The sequence below is a fragment of the Globicephala melas genome, chromosome 9 (genome assembly GCF_963455315.2).
Source record: "Globicephala melas chromosome 9, mGloMel1.2, whole genome shotgun sequence".
Classification (NCBI taxonomy): domain Eukaryota; kingdom Metazoa; phylum Chordata; class Mammalia; order Artiodactyla; family Delphinidae; genus Globicephala; species Globicephala melas.
In genome coordinates this window covers 12,417,587-12,435,177 of record NC_083322.1, presented here as the reverse complement: position 1 = coordinate 12,435,177, position 17,591 = coordinate 12,417,587, and the positions used below count along the sequence as shown (strand labels likewise).

Sequence of the window (17,591 nt, the reverse complement as noted above, 5' to 3'; positions counted from 1 at the left end):
CTCTCCTAGCAACCTGCTGGTTTCTCGAAAGGCCTCATTTACATGTTTCCAATCTGTTAGTTACTACTAACCGTGGATATTAAAGGTCAAAACAAAGAAGAGATTTTAAGCCTAAATACCACAAGATCTCCACTTCATACTTTTCTTAGTGGAAACAAAGTAGTCTAAAGAAGAACCTGTGTGCATCAAATATGTAAACAAACCAAAATGAATGTTAAAGGAATTTGTACATAATTTTTGAGGGTAAAAGTTCCGGTGGAGGAGCGTCTATTCCCATAAGAAGCAGATTCCACCTGAGATGCCTCATGTAAGGCTATTTGCTGTGATATGAATGTTATACCGATTTTTCTGAACATTTAACTCTATTTTAATGTCAATGAATCTATAGCAAATGAGCATGGCCCGGGTCCAGGGTCCAGGGGAATGGTTGGAGAATGATTTTAGGAACAATTTAAGGTTAGACATACCAATTGATGTCAACTAGCTCCTTTCTGCCTTCTGTTTTCATCTGTTTTTCCCTTAAAATTTCAACATCATCTTTTTAAAAACATTGTCCTCACTGTGTCTCCTACCCACCAAGAGCCTATGGCTTGTGCTTTATCAAGTCAGTGCTCTTGGCTTCAAGAAGCAGAAAACCCTGGCTCTAACTGGCTTAGACAATAATGGAATTTATTATTTCAATTACGTGATGTCCAAGTTTTTTTTTGTTTTTTTTTTTTGCGGTATGCGGGCCTCTCACTGTTGTGGCCTCTCCTGTTGTGGAGCACAGGCTCCGGACGCGCAGGCTCAGCGGCCATGGCTCACGGGCCCAGCTGCTCCGCGGCATGTGGGATCTTCCCGGACCGGGGCATGAACCCGTGTCCCCTGCATCGGCAGGCGGACTCTCAACCACTGCGCCACCAGGGAAGCCCGGATGTTCAAGTTTGAGCAAACTCCAGGCATAGTCCAACCATTTGCCTCAACGATGTCACCAAGGACCAAGTTCCTTCCACCTCTTCCTGCTCATCCCCTGTGAACTGGCTTTGCCCAAGGGCTGGCTCCCTTCGTGGTTGAACAATAGTTGTAGCAGTTTCAGGTATTATGTACACATATGACCCTATCTATGGGAAGAAGTGGGACCATCCCTTTCATTTTTTTCAACAGCATTATTGAGGTGTAATTCACATACCTTACAACTCTTTCATCTAAAGTTTATAATTCAGTAGTTTTTAGTATATTCATAGAATTGTGCAACTCTCACCACAACCAACTTTAGAACGTTTCATCCCCCTAAAAAGAAATCTCATACCCATTAGCAGTCATTTCCTATTTTTCCCCCAACCATCCCCAACCCCAGCCTCAGGCAAACTCGAATCCACTTTCCATCTCTATGTATTTGGCAATTCTGAATGTTTCATATAAGTGGAATCATACAATATGTGGTCTTTTGTGACTGGTTATTTCATCTAGCATAATATGTTTAAGGGTCATCACCATATCTTTCTTGAATGTCCCCTTTTAAGGAGAATGAAATCTTTCCTGAGATCTCTCAGCAGACTCCCCCTAAGACTCACTGGTCTAAAGTGAGTTACATGATCACTTCCTAACCCAAGCACTGGCAGTGGAAGAGGAATTACTATGAGGACCTTAAACTGATGTGAACTAACTCCTAACAACAGGGATGGGGTTATCTAGTCACCTGCAAAGTTGTCACAGGCAGGCAGGGACTGTGAAGGTGAGAAGCGTATACCTGAGCAAAATTTGGTTCCTTTTAGGAAAGAAGAATGGGGGAAATGGATGATGGATAAAGAAAGAAAGTGTGTACTACACTTAGTACAACATAATTACAAGTGGAGCCAAGAATCAGTGGTGAAAGAGGCTACACTTATCTTGGGTTTATTTATTCTATTGGTCTTCCTTTCTTTCTGGCTTTTTGTTCTGCGTCTGTAAGTTTCCGACTCTAGGACACTATGAAGGTTCTTTTGCTGTAGGTTTACCATGGTCACTGCCTCAAGTCACTCCATATACCACCCCTGCAGTAGATCCTACCGTTAGGCTTAGCTAAGCTGACCAAGTTCTGGAGCTTCAGGGAAGTGGCAAAAGCAGGGAGAAGTAAGTGAGAAGTGAGAGCCACACAGCACCCTCTCTAGGGTAATCGGCAGCCACCTTTGCTGTTCTAGGTTGATGCATATAACTGGGAAGGAGGTTGCAAGTATAAGAGTATTAGATATATGCATATGCATGTATATATGTATATCTTGTCAGTGAGCATAAAAGTAAAATGTGGGGCTACCTTAAACCTTGAGTCTCTCTCCCTTGGTTTAGTCTCACATTCTCTCACTCTTCCACATTAGGGAGCAATCTGACTGGTGACTTAAGTACTTCTTAAATCCCCCGTGATCCGTGAGTGATCATGGCACTCCTATCTTCCTGTTTCCTCTTACCCTACTTCTAAACAGAGGTTGTTTCCGTTCAAAATTCTTTTTGTTTTTAAAAATTAATTAATTAATTTTTGGCTGTGTTGGGTCTTCGTTGCTGCGCGCAGGCTTTCTCTAGTTGCAGCGAGCAGGGGCTACTCTTCTTGCGGTGTACGGGCTTCTCGCTGCAGTGGCTTCTCTTGTTGTGGCGCACGGGCTCTAGGTGTGCAGGCTTCAGTAGCTGTGGCTCACGGGCTCTAGAGCATAGGCTCAGTAGTTGTGGCGCACGGGCTTTGCTGCTCCGCGGCATGTGTGATCTTCCCAGATCAGGGCTTGAACCCGTGTCCCCTGCATTGGCAGGCGGATTCTTAACCACTGTGCCACCAGGGAAGCCCCCCTTCAACATTCTTAATAACAGATTTTGAGCCAAGAGAAAGTCACCTCAGGATTGGTTCTGGACTAATGGGAAGCTACTGGGCTTCCAGATGGTCTGTCATCGTGTTAGGAAAATACTGCAGATTTAAAAAAATTTTATATTGGGGTATAGTTGATTAACAGTGTTGTTAGTTTCAGGCGTACAGCAAAGTGACTCAGTTATACATATACTTGTACCTATTCTTTTTCAAATTCTTTTCCCATTTAGGTTATTACAGAGTACTGAGCAGTTTCCTCTGCTATACAGTAGGTCCTTGTTGGTTATCTGCTTTAAATATAGCAGTGGGTGCATGCCAATCCCAAACTCCCTAACTATCCCTCCCCCTGCACCCTCCCCCCCATAACCATAAGTTCATTCTCTAAGTCTGTGAGTCTGTTTCTGTTTTGTAAATAAGTTCATTTGTATCATTTTTTTGGATTCCACATATAAGCGATATCATGTGATATTTGTCTTTCTCTGTCTGACTTACTTCACTTAGTATGATCTCCAGGTCCATCCATGTTGCTGCAGATGGCATTATTTCATTCCTTTTTATGGCTGAGTAATATTCCATTGTATATATGGTATGTACCGTATCTTCTTTATCCATTCATCCGTCGATGAACATTTAGGTTGCTTCCATGTCTTGGCTATTGTAAACAGTGCTGCAATGAACATGGGGGTGCATGTATCCTTTCGAACCATGTTTTTCTCTGGATATATGCCCAGGAGTGGGATTGCTGGATCATGTGGTAGCTCTATTTTTAGTTTCTTAAATATTACAGATACTGAGACGTAAGTAAGACTCTTCCAGTACTAGGGGCTATTGGCTATCTGTCAGCACGTTCTTCTAATGCCCTCAGGGAAACATGACTTCATTTTATAGGCAGCTGAGTTCACAGTTTCAGTGTGTAGCTTATTTCAACATGTAGCCAGTACCATGTGTGGCAATGTGTTGTGTGAAAGAGACACAAATCCCTATCTTTGACGGTGCAGAATGTTCTCCAAAGATCCCAGGCAAGAGTTGGAGACCAAGGAAAATTCCAAATGACTACTGGGAATTAATTTTCTGCTGTTTAGGAACCTCACTTAACTGTCAGCAATACTGAACAAAGAACATGGGAAAGGGAGAGCATGAGCCATGCCCTTGTCTCTGGCTGTGCACATCTGGATAAATCTTTGGCCTCATCTAAGACATGAATGTGCCAGTGAACCTCAGGGATGCTGCCCAAGGGGCTGCTGCAGGCATCTAAGGCCTGTGGCGTCAGACATGAGTCTTCTTCTCTGGAACTAGAGATGCTCATCATGGACCAGCAGAGGAAAATTTCCAGGACTCTCCCTAACTATGAGAGAGCACCAGGCTCCAGTCCTTGACCAACAGAAGGTCTTGGGGCTGCCTAAGCCAGAGTGTCAGATTTCTGCTGGGCTGCAGGAAACCATTCAAGGCTGGCTAGCAATGGAGCCTGATTATTTTGGGATCTGTGTACATCCTAGTAAAATAGAGTTTGGAAGAGAGTAGAGCTGGTGTAGGTCTCCAAAAACTCCAACCTCTACATCTACCTAGAGGAATGCATACGGGGATTCCCTCATTAACTCTGATGTCGCCCATTTGTCCTATTTTTGTACATGATTAATGGCTGAAGTGAAAGATGCAGACGAAAAACATTACCCTTGTTCGAGAAAGGGGTAGATCAACAGGGGTGTAGCTCTCAGGAAAGGCTGCAGGAAGGATGTGATTTGGATGAGCAGAGAGAAGGAAAGGGGGCACTGCAGGTTTGCTCTGGGGATGGGTGAGGGATTGCACAAATGGCCCTAAACAAACAAAATGGCAGACAGAAAAATAATTTAGTTTTAATTTTGATTCACTGAAAGTATTGAAATATCGACCTGTCTAGATTGGATTCTCCAGGAAGCATATTCTATGACAGTGTGTATTAATTTCCTATTGGCTGCTGTAACAAATTACCACAAACTTAGTAGCTTAAAACAACACACATTTCTTATCCTACAGTTCTGAAGGTCAGAAACCTAAAATGGGTCTGTAGGGCTGTGTGCTCTCTGGCTCTAAAGGAGAACTTATTTTCTTACTTTTTCCAGATTCTGGAGACTGCCTACGTTCCTTGGCTTGTGACCCCTTCTTCCACCTTCAAAGCCAGCAGAGTGACATCTTCTCTCTCTCTGATCTCTGGTCTCCTTCTTATAAAGATCCTTGGGATTATACTGGGTCCACCTGGATAATGCAGGATACTCTTCCTATCTCAAGATCCTTAACTTAAACACATCTACAGAGTATTCATAGGTTCTGGGGATGGACACGGACATTTTGGGGGGGGGTTATTACGCTGTCTGGCATACAGTGTTTAGCGTTCAGAATCAACACCTGCAAAAAGGGAGAGAAGGAAGCAGGATGGAGTAGAGGGAGAAGCCGAGCTATGATGCAGCCTGACAGCCGCAGCTGACCCCATGAGGAGCTCTGGGGCTAGGATAGCTGGTCAGAGGTGTCTTATTTGGGTCTAAAGTGACAAAGCTGTTGTACTTTCTCCTGGGTCAGGTCATTAGATGTGGGTCACTTCCAGAAGGGCGTGACACTGGTTAAGATGGCTCGCTGCATGGAGGCTGCCCCTGCAGGGGCTGTCTAGCACAGTGCTCTTGGCAGCTGGGACAGCAGGTCTTTCCTTGAAGGGGGATCCAGGTGGCGCATCTCCATGTCCACTGCTCAGCCTTGGTCATGATGCCTGAAAAGAGGTTTCCATGTTTTAGTGTCATTTGTGACCTTACAGACTACATGTGTAGGATGTGGCTTCCACTCTATCCCCCTACAGGATGTGGGTGGGGTTAACTTCTGTAAACACAGATAATGTGTTTTTTTTTTCAATTTCTGATCTTTTTTTTGGGGGGGGGAGTATAGTTGCTTTACAATGTTGTGTTAGTTTCTGCTGTATAGCAAAGTGAATCAGCTATACGTATACATATATCCCCTCTTTTTTGGATTTCCTTCCCATTTAGGTCACCACAGAGCATTGAGTAGAGTTCCCTGTGCTCTACAGTAGGTTCTCATTAGTTATCTTTTTTATGCATAGTAGTGTATATATGTCAATCCCAATCTCCCAATTCATCCCACCTCCCCCTTCCCCCCCCAACCCCGGCATCCGTCCGTCTGTTTTCTACATCTGAAACAGGGATAATCCTTCACTTATTTATTTACAACTGTGTGCCTCTAGAAAGGATACGAAGGGGCAATCATTGGCTTAACCAATGTGGCCAAAACAGGGCAGTTTCTACAGCAAAAATATTAATAGTATAAATTATATCATTTCAAAAATAAATGGGCTGCTTCAGTAATGCTTTACAGTGTCAGGAAATACATGTGTCGTGTGATGGGTACAGTTAATTCCTCAGAGATGAATTTATGGCTCACTCCCATTTTGATGCAGGTATTTTCCCATTTGCAGGTGACCTATCTGAGCCATATGACCTATTGTTCCTGTTTATACAAACGTGCACTTTAAGGAGGGAACACAAAGGTCTCTCTCAGAGACATGCCCCACACCATGGCTACACTCCTCTCTTTTGCAGATGTAATTCTGAGGCTTTATTTTGCGGAAATGTCTTATTTTCTCTAGTCTGAGAATCCAGATAAAAACCTGGGAGACTTCTCTGCTGGGAACTCAACAGCCTGACACCAACGTTCCCAATTACTGCCACACTGGCCACAATGAATTAAAGCCTTCATATTAAAGAAATAAAGTAAAGAAAACTAACAAATATTCCCTAATGGTCTCATGAACACGACTCGACTAGTCCTGAGTGAGGTGGGCTGTGAGACACACGACCCTCCACATGCCTTTGTTCTCCCTTCCCTGGAGGGACTGCCTCCCCCGCGGGGTGCTCTTTTCTCCCTGGTGGCAGAGGCCTGTCACCCTTCTCGACAGGCATTCTGGGCATCTGCCTTGTGATGCCTGAGCTTTTCAACAGTGCGTGGCTCTAACTCAAATAAAACCAGAGTTTTCTTTTCCCACAGCTCAACCCCATCCAGATGTTACCTTCCGGTGAGACCCTCACGCCCTCTCCCCGGAGCTTTGGGAGAGTCAAAGCTGTGACCTCCGTTTTGAACAGGGGATCTGAAATCTCATCCCAGCCCTGGTTCTTTGGCATCAGCCCTCTGTGAGTTAACGTTCCTGTCTCCTGTCTTCAGTGACCCTGGGGGGTGGATTGAGGAGGGGTCGGTACTCAGAATTCTCGCCCTGGCCGACTAGCACTCCATCCATGTGCACGGATGGCCTGCTCCCGGTGGGCTTGAAACTCTCAGCTCATCCCAGTTTTGCCAAATACCTATTCTTCCTTCCAGGGTACCTGGTGGATCCCAGGGATTTTCTGGTTAGCTGGTAGTTGCTTGAGGTTTAGGCAGTGGCTACAGGAAAAACACAAAAACAAAAACATCACAAGTATGTATTGAGTGTTAACTCTGTTCTATGTACTTTTCTAAAGGATTTACGTGTATGGACTCATTTACTCCTCATGACAATCCATTGAAGTAGATACAGTTATTATCATCATTATAGAAACTTAGGTACAAAGAAATTAAAGGTATTGTTCAACTCCCTCAGCTAGTATGTGGCAGAGCTGGAATTCCAGTCCAGGTTCCAAAGGTGCAAATACATTTACCTACTGGACAGTGCTGCCTTCCCGCACTGGCTAAGTGCAGCGTAAAGACCACACTAAATGCCCATCTGCAGCCTGGGCAGTGCTATGCTCTCATCCAATTGTGCCAATAAGTCACAGACCACAGAGGGAGGCCTCTTTTCACTGCCATAACACTATCCGCACCGTGTGCGCAGATACACGGCCATGCTTGCACAGCTGTCCTCACAGGGGCGCTCACAGGCCAGCATGCACACAAGCACATTCACCGTGGTCAGATCACATCCACACATGATGCAGGTGTCCCAGCGAGACTGGATTCTGTTCTTTGTTGACCCTAAAGACAGAAATGAGTGTAGAGCTCCCTGTCCCTGTGTAATCCAAAACAAAAATAAAATCAGCCCTAAAACAACAAGAAAAGATATACATATATAAAAAGTATACATACACAAAATATACATCTATATATAAAGTATAGATATATATTTTAAGAAAAAGCTTCTTTCTATATTTCTTCATTTTCTGATTGGAAAATTATGGAAAATTCATTTAAGCCAAACTTTTCTCACTTTGCTGAAACCCTAAAGGTTAGTCTGCCCATTGGACCATGCAGCATCAAGTTGCAGATTTTTATAGCCTGCAGGCAAGGAGTTCAGCAGCTCATTATCAAATGCAAATGTTTTAGATGGTTGGAAAAGGAGAGTTGAAAATAACTGTCTCTCATACCTAGAATATCACAACATCTTATAGCTAGAAGAGATTTTTTTACGGTGATCCAGTCTCCTAATTGACAGGTGGAAGGGCTAGGAAGTTCACCTTACTGGTAGTGTGGGGTCCTGAGGATTAGAACCCGGCCGAGTATGCTTTACTGCACCATAATAATCTCGTCGGTGGTTCTCATTTCTCTTAAAACATTCATCTGGGGGGCGATAGTAAGGATGCGTGTCTTTATGCAGTAAATGGGGAAGCTAGACTGCAAGCTGTATGAGGGCAGGGACAATGGGCGGGGGTGGGTGCTGCACAGGAGTGCATCCCCTGTGCCTAGCGCATGCGCAGCACTCAGCAAATGTTGGTTGATCCAATGATGGATGGGAGAGGAAAAGTAAGAAACCTTGACTGGTATGGTCCCCACAGCACACGTGCGGGTGGGGGAACTGGTGGGAGGCGGACAGAGAATTAGAACTGCCCTCTGGTGGTCAGCATGGGCCCTGGCTTCTCTGCAGCTCTCTGGCTCTAGAATCTATTCACTACACTGTGGCCAGAGGTGTTTAAAATGCAAACCAGATCAGGTCATTCCCCTGACTGAATCCTCTCAGGGTCTTCCCATCCCATTCCATATAATGTCTTCACAATGGCCCGTCTTGCCCACCCCTTCGGCTTCATCGCTACCTCTTATTGCTTAGTTGTCTCTGCTTCACTCGCACTGGCCCCCGACTTGGTAAGCTGCCGCAGGCTTTACAGATTTTGCACTGGCCGTGCCCTCTTTCAGGTTCTCTTTTCCTCTGGATCTTTGCTTGACCTGCGGCTTCTCGCCTTCAGGTCTCAGGTTAATTGCCCCTTCCTCGGAGAGGCCTAACGTAGACGGCCTAACTTAAAATAGTTCTCCCCCCACCCCACTCCTTTTCTATCACCTGTTTTCGTTTTCTTCGTGGTACATAGCACTACCTGAAATTGCCCTGTTCGTTTAGTTATTCTCCGATTTAGTGCCAGGTCCTAAAACAGTGTTTGTCTCGGTAGGCTTTCCATAAAATATTGTTGAGCGACAGAGGGATGAATGATAAGGCTGAATGGATGAATAAATGAGCGATCGAAAACTGAAGGCACCGCCCCCCCCCCCCCACACACACACACACCGGCGCGCCTCGGGCAGCCGCTGCAAACCGCACCCTCCTTGCGCGCCAGGAACCCGCCGCGGAACCCAAGGGCGGCGGCAGCGGTTTCCCTTCAAAGAGCAGGGGAATCTTGAGCGAGCACACAGGAAAGGCAGCTTGCGCGCTGGACGCGTCTTGGTGAGTGCTGCAGTGCCGGGGCGGGGAGCCGGGAGCGGGGCTCGGGGACCCCGCCCGGGCGGGCAGGGAGGGCCCCGGGGCGTGGGGTGGGCGTCGCGACCCGGGTGCGGGCGGAGGGTGGGAGCGAGGGCCGGACGGAACCGCGCGGGGAGGGCTCCCTGCGGACGGCGGGGTTCCTGGTGCCGCTGCGGGAGGCTGGTGGCCTGGGGTCTAGCCCCAGAGCTGCCTTGAACTTGCGTGACCTTTACCCACTTCTCTTGGAGCTGGGGGGAGCGATTCAGCTAACTCATTTGCAAAATGGGGCGAATGGTTGCTGATCGCTTGATGGATTGGTTGATTGGTTCGTTCATTCCAGGTGCTTTACAAGGTTTTGTTTGCTAGAGATGCACAGACAGAACCTGCCCATTGTGGGGTCCCAAGTCTCGTGAGAAAAGCCCCGCCTCATGGTGAGGAGGGTCGAATACAATCAGAATTGGGGAGTTCTTGGGGGAAAAAAACCGAAACCCATGCATTTCGGACGAGACATGCAACAGTTATTTATCGAATGGCTATTATGTGCCACATTTTATTTTTTCAGTAGAAATTTAAGTTTTTACTGAGATTGGGGAATAAGAGTTCTGTTGGGTACTTAGAAGGCATATACACTGCTAGCTAATATATTACATATTTGATGATGACTTAAATCCGGAAAAATTTACAAGGTGCATCTATACCCCTCACAGATGTGAACTTTACAGCCAAATGAGTTAAGCAGAGCAGGTGTATCCTCATTTTACTAAGGAGGAAAGTGCATTCACAGCCCCATCAGATGTGATCTTCGCAGCCAAATGAGTTACGCAGAGCAGGTGTATCCTCATTTTACTAATGAGAACATAGAGACAGGTTAAATGATTTACCCAGGCTCTCACTGCCAGTAAGTAACAAAAGTAGGACTAGAATCTAGGCCTCAAGACCCTTGGACCAGCGCTCTTTCCACTACACTAGGTTGCCTGCATGTTTCCACAGTAGTTTTGTAATACGCAGACCCATTGACACAAAGGGAGTTCCAGTGGGTCATGGGTGGCCTTAAAACAGACTCTTAACGACTGTTAGATTGTTCTCTAACTTCTGTCCTTGCCTTGGATATTTCACCTGTACTCCAACTTTATCTCCTTCACACTGATGAGTCCCAAATCTATATCTTCTATCCAGACAATTTCTCCTGGCTTCAGACTGCTAAGTCCAAACATCCATTGATCATTTCCATTGGCTGCCCCACAGGCATCTCAAACTCAATATCTCCAACACTTTTCTTCATGAACCTACAATCCAACTCTCATGATTGAAATCACTATTCAGTAAGTTGCCCAAGTACAAAACTGGCTTGGTTCCTCTTCTCTCACCTCCTACAATCAGTTGATCACCAATGGCTGCTAGATTCTATTTTCTAAAGATCTGCCACATCTATCCTCTCTCTGTCTCCTTTGCTTCTTCCTTCGTTATGTGCCTAGAGATTGTGGTAGAACTTGCTACCGGCTCTCTGTAGCTTTTAGCTCAGCTTCTTCCAGCCCATTTTCCATTCTGCTACAAAATGATCTTTCTACAGTCCAAATGTGATCCTATCACTCACTTGCTTAAATCCCTTCAAGGTTTTTCATCATTTTCAATGTAACATCCAAAGTCTTTAGCGTGGAGTCAAGGTCCTTCCTGATCTTTTCTGAACCTCCCCGACCTTCCCCATCCTTTATCTCCAGACTACTATTTCTCAAAGTGTGGTGCTGACCTCCACTAGAAGCATGGGAGTACTCATTAATAATGAAGATGATGATGCCAAAAACTCGGCCTCTGTGCACTGGTGCCGAATTGAATCTTGGAGACAGAGTTTTGGGTGAAGTAGAAAAGAATAGCTTTATTGCTTTGCCAGGCAGAGAGGGACACAGCAGGCTCATGCCCTCAAAAACTGTGTGTCCCAACCCAGGGGGATTTGGTGAGGAGTTTTATAGCAATGGTTCAAGGGCGGGCTTGCTTATCAGGCTCAGGGTGTGTGCAGGGCCTGCGTTCCTTTAATCTGGCCTCAGGTGGTCTTCTGATGGGCTTCTGTGATTCTCGAGGTTATTCAACTGTGACCTCTCTGAAATGAAGATTGCTTCATCAAGTAGTTACCATCTTCCATTTCTTGGGGGTTTTAGTTCTGTGGAAGAGCTCAAAGATATTGTTATGTGTATCCCTTGAGGTGGAACCAGGACCCTGCCCCAAGGCTGCACTACTGTTTTTTGACTGTTCCTCCCTTGTCTCTGTATCCCTTCCCTTCCCTGATTAGCAACTGTTTCAACCTGCCCTTTGGAACTCGGAAAGTCTAGAAATGGGAGACACAGAAAGGCTTTTGTGCCCAGGAACCCCACAGGGTCCTGCTTGGTTTCACTAACAGCCCAACCAGAACAAGTCAGAGTCTCAGGGGGTAATGCCCAAGAATCTGCATTTTAACAAGTTTTACACTAGAGTTTGAGAGGCCTTGTTCTCACCTTCCATATTTACACTGCTCTTTATACCTGACTCCCCACCTGTGTTTCCCTGAACATACCTTGCTATCATTTATGCCTTTATGCACATCAATCTCTTTAGCTTCTCATTTGGTATTCCTCATTCTCCAAGACCCAGGGTAAATGTCACGCCTTCTGGGAAGACTTCCCCCAGCCATGGACCACCGTGTCACCTCCAGTCTACATTGGGTCATTCTTGTGGCTTCTGACAGAGCCATGACTTACCCCTCAACATCCTTCCCACTGTATTACAATCATAAATTGTGTAATTGTTTTGCACTTGTGGGTTTAACAGTTGCCAGCACTTGAGAATAGAGGCTTGTGCTTCTCTGCCTAGCACCCAGCACAGAGTCCAGCATGCTGAATGAACGCGTGCTTTAGGGTGCGATGGGGAGGCAGCTAATCATCACATGTGCCTTTGGGTTCCTTTGTGTACCATCCTGGACTGTGGCTCTGATTCACAGGAAGGTGGGCTCCCTGGCACTGGCTTCATTGTTGCTGGTGATAAGGATGTGTCTGGCCTCGAGAGGAATTTTAAGCAATGGTAGTGTTAAAGAAAAAACTATGTAGTGACACTTGTTGAAGAAGGGTCAGGCAGACTTTACTCAAGGGTAGGGAGAGGCATCTGGGTGGATGTAGAGACCACTGCAGTGGTGGTCTTAGAGTGGGGGAAGGAGGTTGGACTCAACTCTGACTCCAACGAGGACAAATCGGGGTTTATAGCCAAGGGGCAGGGTGGGCTTCAGTGGATGGAAAATTACTAAGAGGGAACTTCAGGGTTAAGGGGAATTCTTGTTAGGCTGACTCAGTAGAGTTCTTGCTGAAGGCAGACCAGGGTGATAAGATATCCAGGGTGGTCAGATACCAACGGTGGAGGTGGGGGATTTTCACTAAACTAAGTGGGATTCTTGCTCAAACTGGATTCTACAAGGGTGGAGAGGGAAGCCCAAGCTAGGGCCTTGTCCAGCAGAGCTCAGAGGAGCCTGATTAAAGTTAGGTCAAGAAGAGAGTCTTCGTGGTTAAAGGGAGTAATAAAAGAACTAGAATCTTCACCAAAAGCTGAAGATTTTTTTTTCTTGGTCTGTTTACCTCATGCACACAAAGTCATAAAAATTTTCTGTATCTGTTTAGAAAATAATTTATTTTTAGAAAATTTAGCAAATACATTGCAATTTAAGATGTAAAATAAATGTCACCCATTTTCTCACAATCAAGAGGGAATTCCTTAAAGTTTCTGTGTGTTTATTTATACTGGTATTTTTTTTTCATTTATATTCATGTTTGGACATAATTGGTAAATACCAATTCCATAAGGCTTTTTAATCCTGCTAATTTTACCTAACATTATATTTTTAGTTTTTTCCACATCAACAAAAATTCTTAGTGAAAAAAAATTTAATGTAGTGGGGGGAAAAGTGTTCCTTAACCTTCATAGGGTCCCTAGGTAGGTCTGGAAATTAGACTGACAAAGACTGATCAACAGGAGGAAAGCATACACGTTTACTCAATATGTTTTACATGATACGAGAGCCTTCACAGAGAAATGAAGACCCAAGGAAACAGGCCCGAGTATTTTATTTTAGACAGTCAAGGAGGAGCGTGATAGGGTGAAGGGTATGAGGTAATTATAGCAAATGGGAAACAGCAAGGCCGTGTGTTAGGATTCTTCTTGGCATCCCTTTTTCTTTGGAGACAAATGGATCCTTCCTGCTGGGTATAGGGCAGGCACCTCTCACTGGAGGGTTTTATGATCTGTTTCAGGGAAGAAGGGCAAGGTGGGCAGGTGGGCAGGGTGACCTTCCTGCTCCTGCCATTTCCCCGAACTCCTTCCTCTTAAAATATCCACTCTGCAAGGTGCCATATTTTGGGGTAGCATGTCTTGAACCCCATCACATTCAACAGTTATTTACCGAATGGCTGTTATGTGCCAGGTTTTATTTTAGACACAGGGATACTGCAGTGACCAGACCAGTCAAAATCTTTACTCTCACGGAGTTTACATTCCAGGGGGGTAAGTTAATAAACAAACTAGCACATAAGGATCATCACAGGATAAGTGCTGTGACGAAAAGAAACAGAATAGGTTTATATGGTCGCTTTGTTTTTGAGTAAAGTTATGCTAGTTTGCCTTCCGTATAGGAGTGTGTGTCTATCTCGTTTTGTCATCAGTGAGTATAATCATTTAAAAATTTTGGTAATTTTGTAGGTGAATAGTGATAGTTCTTTGTAATTTGCATGTCTTTGATTACTCAGGAAGTTGAGCATTTTTACAGAGCTATGTGCATTTCCTCTTCATTGAGTTTTCTGTGAATGTTCTATTGAGGGCCTAGTGTTTTCTCCTATTTTGAATAATCCCTTTACATTACTAGTTTGATTACTAATTTGATGATATACACGTTATATATAATGGATAAGCAGACACTCTTTTTTTATTTTTCCTTTTTTTTTCTGGCCGTGCTGCATGGCTTGCGGGATCTTAGTTCCCCGACCAGGGATCGAGCCCAGGCCCTGGCAGTGAGAGTGCCGAGTCCTAACCACTGGACGGCCCAGATAAGCAGATACTCTTAAATAGCGGTATAATGACTGTAAGGAGAAAGCAAAGACAGGACACCTAGAATTCCCTTCTTCTCTTCCTGCTTCTCTCCCCCTTCCTTCTAAGAAGAAGTGATGAGAGAAGAAAAAAGTGTAGTTTAGGTGGAAAGAAGTGAAGAAAGAAAGAAAGAAAGAAGGAAGGAAGGAAGGAAAGAAAGAAAGAGTAGGTGGGTGGGTGGGTGAGGAGATGAAGAAGGTGATGTAACTAGGAAGGAGAAGGAGGGAGGAAGGAAAACATGGAGAGGATGAAAGAACCGAAGACAGTCATAGGGACTCTGCACGATTCCCTTGGACAATTATATTTTTTTCTTTTCTGCCTCTACTAATCTAGCAAATCCCTAAGAGAAGATGACTGTGTTCTTTAAAACACTTCGAAATCATTGGAAAAAAACTACAGCTGGGATCTGCCTGATGACATGGGGAGGCCACTGGCTCTATGGAAAACACTGGTAAATATCTGACAGCCCCCATACCCCCCACCTTCACATGCAACAACAAAACAGTTCAAAAGGGCCTACAGTTAAAATCTTGTTTAGCTGTGCTTGTCTCTGCAAAACAGTGTGTTGTAAAAGGAAAGCAAATGTTAAAACCTCAAAGACAAAGGCCTCTTGTTGTACCCAGTTCTGAAAGATGGAAACTGTATAGAGCTATTAACACTTGTACTTCAGTGGACACAGATTACTGCAGCGAGATCAAAACGGGGAGAAATTGAGGGCCGCCTAGAGAGAAACAAGGGACTTCCCTAGTAATGGTAGAGGGTTGGAACTCACACGTGTCCTTGGGTGGTCCTTCCGTTTTCCACTACGGTCTCTCGATCTCTAATAGTGCCCATTGCTAGACACTGAGTCTGCTACCTGCAACCCCTGTGATTTTCCTCATCTAACCCATTAGCAGCAACAAAACTAATGAACCCATTAGTTCATTTAAATGAAACAGACTTTCAGACCTTTTGTTTGAATAAGGAATTCCAGGCAGTCTTGGGTTTTATTAGCCTTGCAGGTCTGTGGGGAGAAGAAGGTGCCAGAGGTCCTCTTCTGGATTCACATGGTAATAAGATTTAAATAAACAGCTTTTATATAAAAGTTATACAGATTACTAAGAGAGCCGATCAAATTGCAGTCTTTTGGGGATTCAGGGCTACGTCTTAAATATATAGCAACATTCTCTGACATCCGAGTGTCCCGAATAACTGCTTTGTTAAACAGAAAACTGAACAGGCTTTATAATGGAAGTCTCCACGTTGGAAAGGAGAGTCACACTGGTACTTCTGTGAACGTTCTCAATTCACCACTATCAGAGATAATTTATGATGCTCATGGTGTCTACTTTTTGCAGGTGTGGAGAAGGTGGAACATTCCCCCCTTTTCTTTCTAAGTTTTCTCAAGGCTAAGCACTTGAATTCCATTAGCTAGCGTATAAAGAACAGACCTAAGAATCTTAAAATTTTAATATATAAAAAAGAGAAGGGCAGAGGAAATGTTTTAACAAATTGTGTACGGAGCATATAATGTTTGGCTTTTCCTCCCTTTTCAAACTATTGGGCTGGCCAAAAAGTACGTTCGGGTCTTTCCGTAACATTTTACGGCAAATTTGAGCCGTAACATTTAAGCCCTCGAGGAAAGGCTCCTTATACCTCCTGCCAGGGTAGGAACCAGGATTTCCTATTTAGGAGCACCCAGTCCAGGCCACAGCTGGCTTAAGGTGGGAGAGCCTCCCACCTGCTGCGGATTATTGCCATTGCTACTGCTGGGTGAAGATGTGAGGAAATAACCGTGTCCCCTGTTCAGGATGTCTTTAAGGTACCATAAGAATTTCTCGCCAGCGTAGTCTTGAGACTTTAAAAAAGGCCCATTAAGTTTGTGGCACGTCGGAGGCCTCATTCTCAGTTGGATCTGAAACAGCTTGAACTAGAAGTGTAGCAGGAGGCTGGAGGCATCATTTGCTCTGTCTCTACCCTTGACATTCAAGGTTACTGCTCAGAATGCAACGCCCCATTGTCCTGCATAGCTTCCTTTTCTCAGACTTCTCTCCGCATGCTCTGGTGCTATTTAGCACCCCTCCCTCCCCCTTTTAAAAAATTGTGGTAAAAAAAACAGTAAAAGAAAATTTACCACCTTGACCATTTTTAAGTGTACACTCAGTAGTGTTAAATATATTCATATTGCTGTACAGCAGATCTCTAGAACTTTTTCATCTTGCAAAATGGAAACTTTATCCCCACTGAATACAACTCCCCATTTCCTCCTGCCTCCAGCTCCTGGCAACCACCATTCTATTTTCTGTTTCCGTAAGTTTGACTGCTTTAGATACTTCGTATGAGTGGGATCATGTAGTACTTGTCTTTTGTAACTGGCTTATTTCATTTAGCATAATGTCCTTATGGTTCATTGATGTTGTAGCATATGGCAGGATTTCCTTCTTTTTTTAAGGCTGAATAATATTCCATTGTATGTATATACCACATTTCTTTATCTGTTTATATGTTGATGGACATTTGGGTTGCTTCCACCTCTTGGATATTGAGAATAATGCTACATTGAACTTGGGTGTGCAGATATGGCTGTAACATCCTGTTTTTAATTCTTTTGGGTATATACCCAGAAGTGGGATTGCTAGATCAGATGGTATTTCTATTTTAAAATTTTTGAGGAAACTCCATACTGTTTTCCATAGTGGCTGCACCATTTTGCAATCCCAATTTCTCCACATCCTTATCAACACTTGTTATTTTCTGGGGTTTTTTTTTTTTTTTTTTTTTGATATTGGCCATCCTAATGGGTGCGATATGGCATTCTGTGGTTTTCGTTTGCGTTTCTCTTAATGATTAGTGATACTGAGCATTTTTTCATATGTTTGCTGGCCATTTGTTTATCTTATTTGGAGAAATGTCTGTTCAAGTTTTTTGTCCATTAAAAAAAATCAGGTTATTTGTTGAGTTGTAGGAGTTCTTTAACCTTTTATGAGATACATGATTTGCAAATATTTTCTTCTATTCCATAGATTGACCTTTTTCTCTCTG

At 44.3% G+C, this 17,591-nt stretch overlaps 1 protein-coding gene and 1 long non-coding RNA gene across 9 annotated transcripts in view; one reads left to right on the top strand and one right to left on the bottom strand.

Moving 5' to 3' along the window:
• Positions 1–4,723: 4,723 nt before the first annotated feature.
• On the bottom strand, positions 4,724–9,356 carry LOC132597852 (uncharacterized). The gene is made up of 4 exons (XR_011377711.1): positions 9,306–9,356; positions 7,722–7,823; positions 7,144–7,222; positions 4,724–5,546 (listed from the first exon to the last, which is right to left on the bottom strand). It is a non-coding gene; the product is annotated as an uncharacterized lncRNA (long non-coding RNA).
• The window catches only part of AGK (acylglycerol kinase), a 92,450-nt gene continuing 84,178 nt past the window's right edge, over positions 9,320–17,591 (top strand). For 6 of the 8 annotated variants that reach the window (XR_009565245.1, XM_060305213.1, XM_030854028.2 and 3 more), the window contains exons 1-2: positions 9,320–9,461; positions 14,904–15,021. Coding sequence is in view for 7 of the 8 variants with exons in the window: in XM_060305213.1 (XP_060161196.1) it covers positions 14,921–15,021 (101 nt within the window). In the remaining variant the exon portion in view is untranslated. Of the gene's footprint in view, positions 9,462–9,601; positions 9,908–14,903; positions 15,022–17,591 lie in introns of those variants that run through there. The other 2 variants (XM_030854021.2, XM_030854026.3) reach the window with 2 other exon arrangements.